Source organism: Lipotes vexillifer, unplaced genomic scaffold (genome assembly GCF_000442215.2).
Source record: "Lipotes vexillifer unplaced genomic scaffold, Lipotes_vexillifer_v1.1 scaffold652, whole genome shotgun sequence".
NCBI lineage: Eukaryota > Metazoa > Chordata > Mammalia > Artiodactyla > Lipotidae > Lipotes > Lipotes vexillifer.
In genome coordinates this window covers 357,975-368,668 of record NW_006779703.1, presented here as the reverse complement: position 1 = coordinate 368,668, position 10,694 = coordinate 357,975, and the positions used below count along the sequence as shown (strand labels likewise).

Below are 10,694 nucleotides of genomic sequence, written 5' to 3'. Positions count from 1 at the left end.
CTTTCCCTAGAACACGGAACACCTGCTTAGAGAGCATTTGGTCATTGGCCAGATGGGATTCAAAGGGGGACATCTTTAAGTTTGCCATTAAATCAAATCTTCTCCCCCCTGCTGGACAAAGCTTATTTTTTAAAAATATTTTCTTGACAGCCATTTAATACGGACATTTGTTTCCAAAAAGTTACAGCCAACATATAATGCAAGCAATGAAAGATGACCCAAGAGGCGTTTTAAGGGCTATTGGGTGTTTTGAGGGAAACAAGTATTTTTTTTTGATAATTTCACTGTTGAACAAATATTTTAAAATCTTTCTTTAAAAGTTAATCCTGGGAAGAAAAAACTGACTCTAGAGCAAAACAATAATTCTATCTTGGTACCTCAATACAGAACTTCAGAGATAAAGGGACTCTTCAAAGATCTACAGGTCTTAAAAATCCTATTTCAGTACCATTCTGAATTAACCACCAGGGAGAATCTTAAACGGAGCACAGAGATGGTGAGAGGCCTGAGGGAAGCCAATCTGCCTTAACAGCACAGTGCCCAATTCAATAAATATCTATGAAGAAAATGAGGGATTTCAGATACTCCAAGGTAAACTCAGGAGAAAGCTAGGAAACTTTCTAACTAAAAACCTAAAGATTGGGCTTCCCTGGTGGCGCAGTGGTTGAGAGTCCGCCTGCCGATGCAGGGGACACGGGTTCGTGCCCCGGTCCGGGAAAATCCCACATGCCGCGGAGCAGCTGGGCCCATGAGCCATGGCCGCTGAGCCTGCATGTCCGGAGCCTGTGCTCCGCAACGGGAGAGGCCACAACAGTAAGAGGCCCACGTACCACAAAAAAAAAAAAAATCTAAAGATTTACCTACCAAAAGTACTTATCTGAAATGTTTTATACTCAAGTATCCCTTTCCACATAAAATGTAACCATTATTCCTTCTCCAGCTTTCCCCAAAATTTCTATTGAAGCTATGAAATACATGAACTGGCCCACAGGAACGTGGGGAAACAGAGGGCTAAAGATGAAGGTGTGGACATCCACGTCCTATGAAGTTCAACACACTGATCTTTCTCCTCTGAGTTCAAGTACAGAAACGTACTCATTTAAAAACCAATTCAGAGATACGTTCGGTAGACTACTCCTTTCTGCTCGTGGACGCCACAGAGTAAGCATCGTTGACGTCTCCTCCCCCCTCCACTGTTGTCATGTCTAAGTCAGAGTCACCCAAAGAGCCCGAACAGCTGCGGAAGCTCTTCATCGGAGGTTTGAGCTTTGAAACAACCGATGAGAGTCTGAGGAGCATTTTGAGCAGTGGGGAGCGCTCACAGACTGTGTGGTAATGAGGGATCCAAACACCAAACGCTCCAGAGGCTTCGGGTTTGTCACATATGCCACTGTGGAGGAGGTGGGTGCGGCCATGAAGGCAAGGCCACACGAGGTGGATGCAAGAGTTGGGGAACCAAAGAGGGCCGTCTCAAGAGAAGATTCTCAAAGACCTGGTGCCCACATAACTGTGAAAAAGATTTTTGTTGGTGGCATTAAAGACACTGAAGAACATCATGTAAGAGATTATTCTGAACAGTGTGGGAAAACTGAAGTGTTTGAAATCATGACTGATCGAGGCAGTGTAAAAAGAGAGGCTTTGCTTTCGTAACCTTTGATGACCATGACTCTGTAGACAAGATTGTCATTCAGAAATACCACACTGTGAATGGCTGTGAAGTAAGGAAAGCCCTACCTAAGCAAGAGATGGCTAGTGCCTCATCCAGCCAAAGAGGTCGAAGTGGTTCTGGAAACTTTGGTGGTGGTCGTGGAGGTGGTTTCGGTGGGAATGACAGCTTTGGTCGTGGAGGAGACTTCAGTGGTCGAGGTGGCTTTGGTGGCAGCCGCGGTGGTGGTGGATATGGTGGCAGTGGGGATGGCTATAATGGGTTTGGTAATGAGGGAAGCAATTTTGGCGGTGGTGGAAGCTACAATGATTTTGGCAGTTACAACAATCAATCTTCAAATTTTGGACCCATGAAAGGAGGAAACTTTGGAGGCAGAAGTTCTGGCCCCTGTGGTGGTGGAGGCCAACAGTTTGCCAAACCCCGAAACCAAGGTGGCTGTGGTGGTTCCAGCAGCAGCAGTAGCTATGGCAGTGGCAGTAGGTTTTGATTACTGCCAGGAAACAAAGCTTAGCAGGAGAGGAGAGCCAGAGAAGTGACAGGGAAGCTACAGGTTACAAGAGATTTGTGAAGTCAGCCAAGCACAGTGGTGGCAGGGCCTAGCTGCTACAAAGAAGACATGTTTTAGACAATACTCATATGTATGGGCAAAAAAGCTCGAGGACTGTATTTGTGACTAATTGTATAACAGGTTATTTTAGTTTCTGTTCTGTGGAAAGTGTAAAGCATTCCAACAAAGGGTTTTAATGTAGATTTTTTTTTTTTTTGCACCCATGCTGTTGATTGCTAAATGTAATAGTCTGATCATGACGCTGAATAAATGTGTCCTTTTTTTGAATGTGCTGTGTAAAGTTAGTCTACCCTGAAGCCATTTTGGTAAACTACCCCAACAGTGTGAAGTTAGTATTCCTTCAGGGTGATGCCAGGTTCCATTCAAAATTTATTTACAACCTGCTTTGGTGGAGAAGCTACTGTCTTCCGAAACTTTGGTGTAGTTAAACTGACAGTTACTGCGTTGTGACCTGGAGTTCACCGTGAAAAGGGTCACCCAAGCCAAGTCATGGAGTTTTTTGATTATTAATATATGATTGTTGGCACATCCTATGCAATATATCTAAATTGGATTATGGTACCAGATATAGATGGGAATGAAGCTTGTGTATCATCCATTATCATTTGTAATAAATAAACAATTTAATACCCTCTTAAAAAAATAAAAATAAAAACCAATTCAATGTGTATGCTCTAAAAGTTTCATCCATATTGTCCTTCTGCCTAGAAATGAGCTGGGTATCAATTTTACTTTTTTAAAAAAGTAAAAATTTTAATTAAAATTTATAAACTCCGAGAAAGGAAATCTCTTCAGGAGTCTTTAGGTCAGAAGTACATGAAACACCTGGTAATTTTCCTAATTTAACAAAAAGCAACTCTTCTGCTTTATACCCCTAATGCAAATGGGAAATGTCTACTCCATAAATTACAGTTTTATCCCTTAGGATTACCCTAAAGACATTAAGTAATTACAAATACTTTCATTTTTCTCACAAGTGACATAAAGACTCTGTGGGAAGTATCCAAAAAACAGCATTAGGAGGACACTCAAGGGCATTTAGGATAACCATTTACTCACCATATTAATCCTCCTACAAGAATTGCTAATATTCTAGCAAGCCACTTCCAAGGGAAACTCAAACTGTATTGGTCTAAGCATCAACATGCCCATTCCAACAGACTCAAAACTGAAAGGGATGACTCCGAACAATCACACTGGATTCAGCGGGGCCTGAGCGCCAGGCATCTTGGGCGAGGGGGACATTACAGGGAGGAGGCCAACCTGAAGACAATCAACCCTTCTACTCACGCAGGGTCCGATTTTAATTTTCTAATTAAACTACGCATCTAAATCAGGTCTTTCCAAATCCAATGTCCAATGGGGCGAAGTCCTCTTTTACCCAGGTAGTAATACATTTTCGGTCCTGGCAAGCATTCCTCATAATAGAGTTTCCAGCTTAGCACTAGCCTGGCCTCTCTCCTTTGGTGACAACTCAGTCTAAGTCAGTTCCCCAAACCTACCACCAGCCCCAGAGAAGGGCTTATCTTCCCATGCTGAATAGAATGAGCCTCTCCTCTCCTCTGTCACTCTGGAATACTGTGAGTGGTATTTCAATTAAACACAATGAGATCATCTCATATTTTTGTTGGCCACAACTGAAAATGGCTTATATAAATGATAATTAACATTCGCTGCCTGCCAGGAACTATTCTAGTGCTCTACAAATTTTAACGGATTTAATCCTTACAATAATCTTATGAGGTGGGTACTATTATTATTGTAACTTACTGATAAGAAAACTGAGGCACTTAGGTTAAATAACTGTCCAAGAGAGAGCCAGTGAGGAGTGGAGATCCAAACCCAGGCAGCCTGCTTTCCCAGCCCATGCTCTTGGCGACGTGCCCCCACCCCACACTGTTCTAGGAACTTCACAAGGATCATCTCATTTAACCCTTACACAACCCCACAAGGAGAATCCCGAGGCTCTCTAAGATCTCTGGAACACCTTTTTGCATCATCAAAAGGGTCAGAGTTAGAATAGCTTGCATCTGGATTCTTTAACAACAGCTTGCATCTGGATTCTTTAACAACAATCTGTAGGTCACAGATGCTATAAAGGGAACTTTATAGCCAGAACCTTACCTTCTGTTTTGGATAAATAGTAATTCAAAGTATTTGGGGCTGCAATCGTTGGACCAAGTGTGACCTCGACCCTAAACTTTGGAAGAGGCCCCTGAGTTCTAAATATAAGAACTCTCATAAAGAAAGAAACAAGACAGAAAACAAGTTTTTCACTACAGATAATCTTATCTAGGTTTTTTTTTTTTTTTTAAAGTTACCTACATTCTGAAGCTAAGTCTACTGAAAGTTACATACTATGCTGAGAACAATACTCTTGGGCTGATTATATTCAGATTAGCTATAAGTTGCTACATACAGTAAAGCAACAACAAGCTTTTAAATATTTTGCCTAAGTTGCTTCTTATACCTGGATTTTCTTTTCAACTACAAATGTGACACAGCTGACCTCCTCATCCGAGGATGTGGAACCTGTGGATACGGAGGGCCATTGTACTAGGCCATTTTATTGATATGTAAGGGACTTGAGCATCCTCGGATTTTGGTATCCGAAGGGGATCCTGGAACCAATCCCCCACAGATACTGAGGGACTACTGTACATGTTTTCCAAATACCACGGACATACTAGAAAAAGGCCCCGCCTCCCAACCACCGTAACAGTTTATTGTATACGTTCCACTTTCCTTTATGCTCATGAACTTGTGTATGTGCATTTTAATTTTTAAAAGGTAGAAGTATACTATACACAACACTCTACATATATCATTATTCATGTAAAAGCCATCACACTGGGTCTGACGATTCGCTTCGACAGCCGCACACTATTCTCTATGGGAAGCACTGCCACTTGCTTGGTCTGGTTCCCTTACTGATGGGCACGCAGCATGGTTCTGGTTTTTCACATTACAAATAATGCCACAATAAACAACCCTAGGCTTATATCCTTATTTTATCTGCTAACTGCTGGTCAAAGGGTAAATAAATAAATCTGAAAAATGCCAAAATTTGTTCCAAAAATAGTTGTGGTAACTTTCACCGCCAACACACTTTATGAGAATATCCATTTCTCTACACCCTCATTACCATCTTGCCAATTTTTAAATCTGATGGGTGAAAAATATGGCACATCAGTGATTTGCTATTCCTTTCCAGTGACGGAGGAAGCTGAGCATCTGGTTGATGGGTCATTTGCATTTCTTCCTCTATAAACTGTCAGGACACATCCTTTGACCATTTTTCTAATGCGTCATCTCTTTTTCTTATTAATTTATCTGCACCTTTCCCTTACTAGGGATAGTAACCTTTACTAATGTGTACCACAACCACTTTCTCTCAGTCTGTCTTTTGCCTTTGTGCTGTTTTGCCTGCAGAAACTTTTTATTTTTACATAGCTAAATCCATTCTAATTTTTATGACTTGAGTTTTTTCTTATTAACCCTGAAGTTTTACAATTAGTCCAAGTTTTTTCTAATATCTTAGCCTTTATTTTATATTTAGATCTCCAATTTTCTAAAAGGAAATATTTTGAAGATGGCCTGCCAAGCAAATATTTATTTAGTCCCTGACAGCTGACCATCAGCTTTAAAGTTTACTGGTGTAGTGAAAGAACCACCCTATAAAACTGAAACCAGGTTACTGCCCAAACAACTTTAAACCAGGACACCTTTAACCTGTTTGGACTGCCAAATGCAAGCTGTCAATCTTTAAAGACATCAAGTCAGCACTTTTATGAGTATGATGTACCAGAGAAATTCCATTTCTATCTGATAATAACAAACATACTCCCTTATTAAGGTAAGCTATGTATACTGTATATAAAAAACCTGATTTCACTCAGCAGTCAAAACATGTTAGGGGCTGGTATGAAAACTCCTAATTTAGCACAAAATCTGAAAACATTTAATGCGTTCTTTCCACATTTTTCTTCAGACCATAAAAATTAAGAGGCTTGGGGTAGGAACATTAGATGTAATGTTTAAAACAAAAATCAAACAACTGAATAAAATACACTTGATGTGATCTGAGGAGTGTGATGCTTCCTCCCTTTGGACACTTAGTGTCTTCACAAAATCCATTTAAGAGTGCATGTTTTCCCCCTTTTGAATGGCTGTGAAAGTTAACTCACAGAATAGCATCTACTAGGCACTAGCATCTAGTAAGCGCAGACCTCGTGCTCTACCTGTGCTAAACACTGTACACACAGCGCCCTTTCTAACCTGTGGGCTAACAGGAGGAGGCAACATTCATGTTTCCCAGAAGCAGGAACTGCCACAGAAGACAGCAAGAGCAGAGTTGGGATCAGAAATCACACAGTCTGATAACATGTCTGGAACAACTCTTTCTGGGGACTGTGAAAGTGCCTAGGTCTTTTATTGTTCCCTGAATTAGCTCAGAAATTGGTGGCACCTGCACATCTTTTGTGAGGGTCATGATGGTGCGATTTAGCCTCATCTCTCCATCCACTTCACGAAACCAACTTTATTTTCCTTTCATTCTCTCTACGTTTAATTTTGTCAATCAATATGATCAATTTTTCGGAAACAAAAAGTATGACGTTTTGAATTAAGTTTTCAAAAATCAAAGCATTTCCACAAAATTGTGAAATCAGATTCTGTTCTTGTTCAAATGATTTTTTTTAACCTGTTAAGACTCACCTTGTTGGTTTGAACTAAATGCCTGTCAAGACAACTTTGGGTCCCGAGTCTGTCACTCACTTTAGTACTTATCCCTCTCAGCTTTCTGTCATCTACAAATTCAGAAAGCGTGCCTTCTTTGTTTTTAAGGCTATTTAAAAACATACACTCAGCCAAGCAGGACACTCAGCCAAGCAGGACAGTGTCAGTGCCCTCCCCAAAGGCAGGGAGCAGTTCACGAATCCACGCTTCAGGGAAGGGGGCGTTTAAATTTCATGCAGCACCCCTGCCACCCTGTCATCTCAGCCAGGGCTGGATATGCCCTCCCAAGCACCAACCTATAAGAGTTGTCAAGTTTTGTATCGTTTCAAGGGTCCCTTTTCGATTCAAGAAAATGACAGGGGCTTCCCTGGTGGCGCAGTGGTTGAGAGTCCGCCTGCCGATGCAGGGGAGGCGGGTTCGTGCCCTGGTCTGGGAGGATCCCGCGTGCCGCGGAGCGGCTGGGCCCGTGAGCCATGGCCGCTGGGCCTGCGCGTCCGGAGCCTGTGCTTCGCAACGGGAGAGGCCACAACAGTGAGAGGCCCGCATACCGCAAAGAAAGAAAATGACAGGCCCACAGGCACATCTGCGAATCCAAACGCTGCCCCAAACATATTCAGACAGAGGTTATACTCCATCAGCAGAGTAAGGAAGAGTGCATACACAAGCCAGAGTTTTCACCCGCACCTAGAACAACCTAGAAAACAAATCTAAGAAAAACCCACAAGATGAATGTTTGGTAGGGAAAAGTCACGGCACCGTTACTGGGAATAATGGACCGACAAAGACTGGCCAGCCTGGTGGTCCACGTGTGACAAGCCAGAATCCAGGCCCCATGGAGGGCACAACAACCCCTTCTCTGGGGGCCTTTTTTTAGGGCCCCATGTCACAGTAGCCCTCCACGCTGGTACGCCCAGGCCAACTAGAGAACGAAACGTTCCCCAAAGAGCATACCGTCCCCTTGCCTACAGTCTCTACAAATCCCAAGTCTACCCATCTTCCGAGAGGCCAGATTCCAGCACCACCTCCTTCCCCACACTCTCTGTCCACGGACTACAAACGTCGCTCCTCTGGACACTCAGCGTTTCCCACAGGCGTTAACCTTAGCCATGTTCAATTTTAATCACTTGCGTTCAGAATTAGGCTCCTGGAAAGCAAAGGCTGGGCATCAGTCACCTTCCCCTTCCCCTACTACAACGGGAGTTCCCGAACCAGGCTCTCCAGACCCGCGCCAGGCGGTCCCAAATCGCCCGCGGATCCCCTACCGCAGACGCGGGACCCCCGCCCCCCGCAGGCTTTCAGACTGAGACCCGGCGCTGAGGTGAGCCTGGAGTCTGAAGGCGTTTTTAGAGTTTTCCACGTTTTCTGCCACCAAGCTGGGCTCGTAAAGAAAGCCCTAAACCACAGCACCCAGCTGCGTACCTAGCCCGTGAACACATTCACAGGTCTTGCCAACCTCAACCTGGCGTGGCCGTCACCCGCTGGACACACAGGACCAACCGTGCGGTCCCCGCGCTGCTGCCGTGGGCAGCTCCAACCCCAGCCTCCAGGAAGGACCTGGCACAGCGGCCGAGGTCGGGGGCCGGCAGGGGAGCGGGCCTGGGCTAATGCCCTCCACTCTGGGGAGAGCGGGCACTTCCCGGGGCCCCGGAAAGCACAAAAACTACCATGAATCGTTAGATCCGACGAGAGCAGCAGAGAGAATGAATCCTCTCTTCTGGGCCTCACAACCACAAGGACTGAGTCGGCGATCACTTCCATCTCCGGGGTAGAGACGAAAAACAAAGCCGAAGAAAACGCAGAACTGGGAGCGCGCCCGGAACGACGCGGCCCACACGGCGAGCTGTTCGGACGCAGGCCGGCGGACCCGGCGCGCCGCTCCCGTGAGGGGACGGCGGCGGCTGTGCGCGGGCCGCGGCGGCCACACGTGTGGGCCGCACACAAAGGTCCCCGAGCCGCGGTCCCCTCCTCCTGCGCAGCGAACATGGCGGAGACCGCGAGCTCCCCGCGCCGGTGCAGGCCGCGCTCACCCTCCCGCGTCCCCGCCGCCTTCTCAAGCGCCGCGGCCTCCAGGCCGCCGCCCGCCCGCCCTCATTCTCCTCACCGTCCGGGCGGCCACCCGCTTACCCGCAGCCGGGCGCGGCGAGCGCTCGGGCTCCGGCAGGTCCCCGAACAGGTCCATGGCGGAAGCTGGGAGGCGGCGGCAGCAGCGGCGGCGGCAGACGCGCAGCCCGCGAGCGGCGGCGGGCTCCACACCCTGCGGCTGAGGCGGAGGCGGAGGCGGAGGCGGCGGCGGCGGCGGCGGCTGATGCTGCTGCGGCTGCTGGGCGGTGGCGGCCCGGGAGCCGTCAATCACCCGAAGGCGGGCCCGGAACGCCACCAATCGGCGCGCGGCGTGGCCCAGCCGCCCCGGCGGCCTGCGCGCCGTCGGGGGGGCGGGGCGGTGAGGGGGCGGGGCGGCGGCGCGCACGCGCACAGGTCTACTCGTCGCCGGCTGCGCGAGCGGATGCGCGGGACGCCAGGGCTTACGCGCCGTGGACGGTGCAGTGTTTCTCTCGGACGCCCGTCCCGGGCCCCTCCTGCTCTTCCTGGGCACGGGCGTCCGATTCCAAGGAGGCCCTTCCAGATAGACATGTCTGAGCTCGAGGGCAGCAGTAGTGAGCCCTGGTGGCCCGGAAGGCTTTATGGGGTTTTCACATCCGTTCTGTCCCTTCATCTTCACACCACCACTGTGGGCCTCCATCCCTGGCCAATTTGAGATTGAGAAGCCGAAGCCTCATAGAGCGGCCCCTTAAGATGCAGGGTGGAGAGGAGGCATGTCTCGACTGCCGCCATCCGGGCACGTGGGGGGAGGGGAAAGGGAGCGTCCATGGCAGGTTCCAGAGAGCAGTGACGTCAGGAAGCTGGCCTGGCACACAGCTGGGCCTCGGTGTTCTGTTGAATATACACAGGTTCATAAAACGTCGACATCAGGCTCTGATGATCGGTCAAGCCAAAAACGAGGCCCCTCTCTTCATGTCTGAACACAGACGAAATGACGAGCGTTGGCCAAGCCACAAAAGTGACCAAACATCCTTCTGTCTTGGCCAATAAGAGTGACTGCTGCTTCTTTACAAATTTCAAGTTTAGGCTTTCTCTAGTCTTCCTGCCTTTGAGATACGATTTATTAAGTCATCCAGTCAAGGAATTGCCTCCTTCTCCTGGCATCATCCAATCCAGAGCAAAGCCCTGCTTCCTTAAATGTTTCCCCAAATCAACTAACACAGACCCAAATGTTGGAAGTCCTCTGCACGTCCCTTTACTGAGGTTGCCCGTGGTAATAGTCTCCCTGGCTGGGATGAGTAATAACCCAATTCCGACGACTGCAGGTGTGTTTCTGGTGATCCCTGGCTGAGGACATTGTTGGGCCCAGAGGGCCTTCACGCCTGTCATCTACTTGCCCGCTCACTCACCACTATTTGAAACCCTCACTGCTCTCTGCTCTCCCTTTAACAGATGAACTGCCTCATCCCTGCAGAAATGCTCCAAAGTAGCAATACAGTCCCATTTCCTCACCTCTCATCCACTTCTCAGCCCACCCCAACCTAGTTTCACCTCATCACTTCCCCAAAACAGTTCCTGCTAAGCTCACCAGTCATTTCCCACTCTGTGGCTAAATGGAGGTGATGTTTTTAGTCGTCACCATACATGAATCCCAGAAGTATGACACGGTCAGTGTCTCTTTCC

General features: G+C 47.4%; 1 protein-coding gene and 1 pseudogene across 3 annotated transcripts in view; one reads left to right on the top strand and one right to left on the bottom strand.

The window, feature by feature from the left end:
- Positions 1-9,208, bottom strand: part of ILKAP (ILK associated serine/threonine phosphatase) — a 31,272-nt gene extending 22,064 nt beyond the window's left edge. Inside the window, exons 1-2 of one of the 2 annotated variants that reach the window (XM_007452892.1) lie at positions 9,088-9,150; positions 3,680-3,683 (exon numbers count right to left, since the gene is read on the bottom strand). In XM_007452892.1, the coding sequence (XP_007452954.1) occupies positions 3,680-3,683; positions 9,088-9,150 (67 nt within the window). Of the gene's footprint in view, positions 1-3,679; positions 3,684-9,087 lie in introns of both variants that reach the window. The other variant, XM_007452893.1, reaches the window with a different exon arrangement.
- LOC103090566 (heterogeneous nuclear ribonucleoprotein A1 pseudogene) lies at positions 1,145-2,490 on the top strand (annotated as a pseudogene). The gene has a single exon (XR_456980.1). The product of XR_456980.1 is annotated as a heterogeneous nuclear ribonucleoprotein A1 pseudogene (transcript).
- Positions 9,209-10,694: the final 1,486 nt, after the last annotated feature.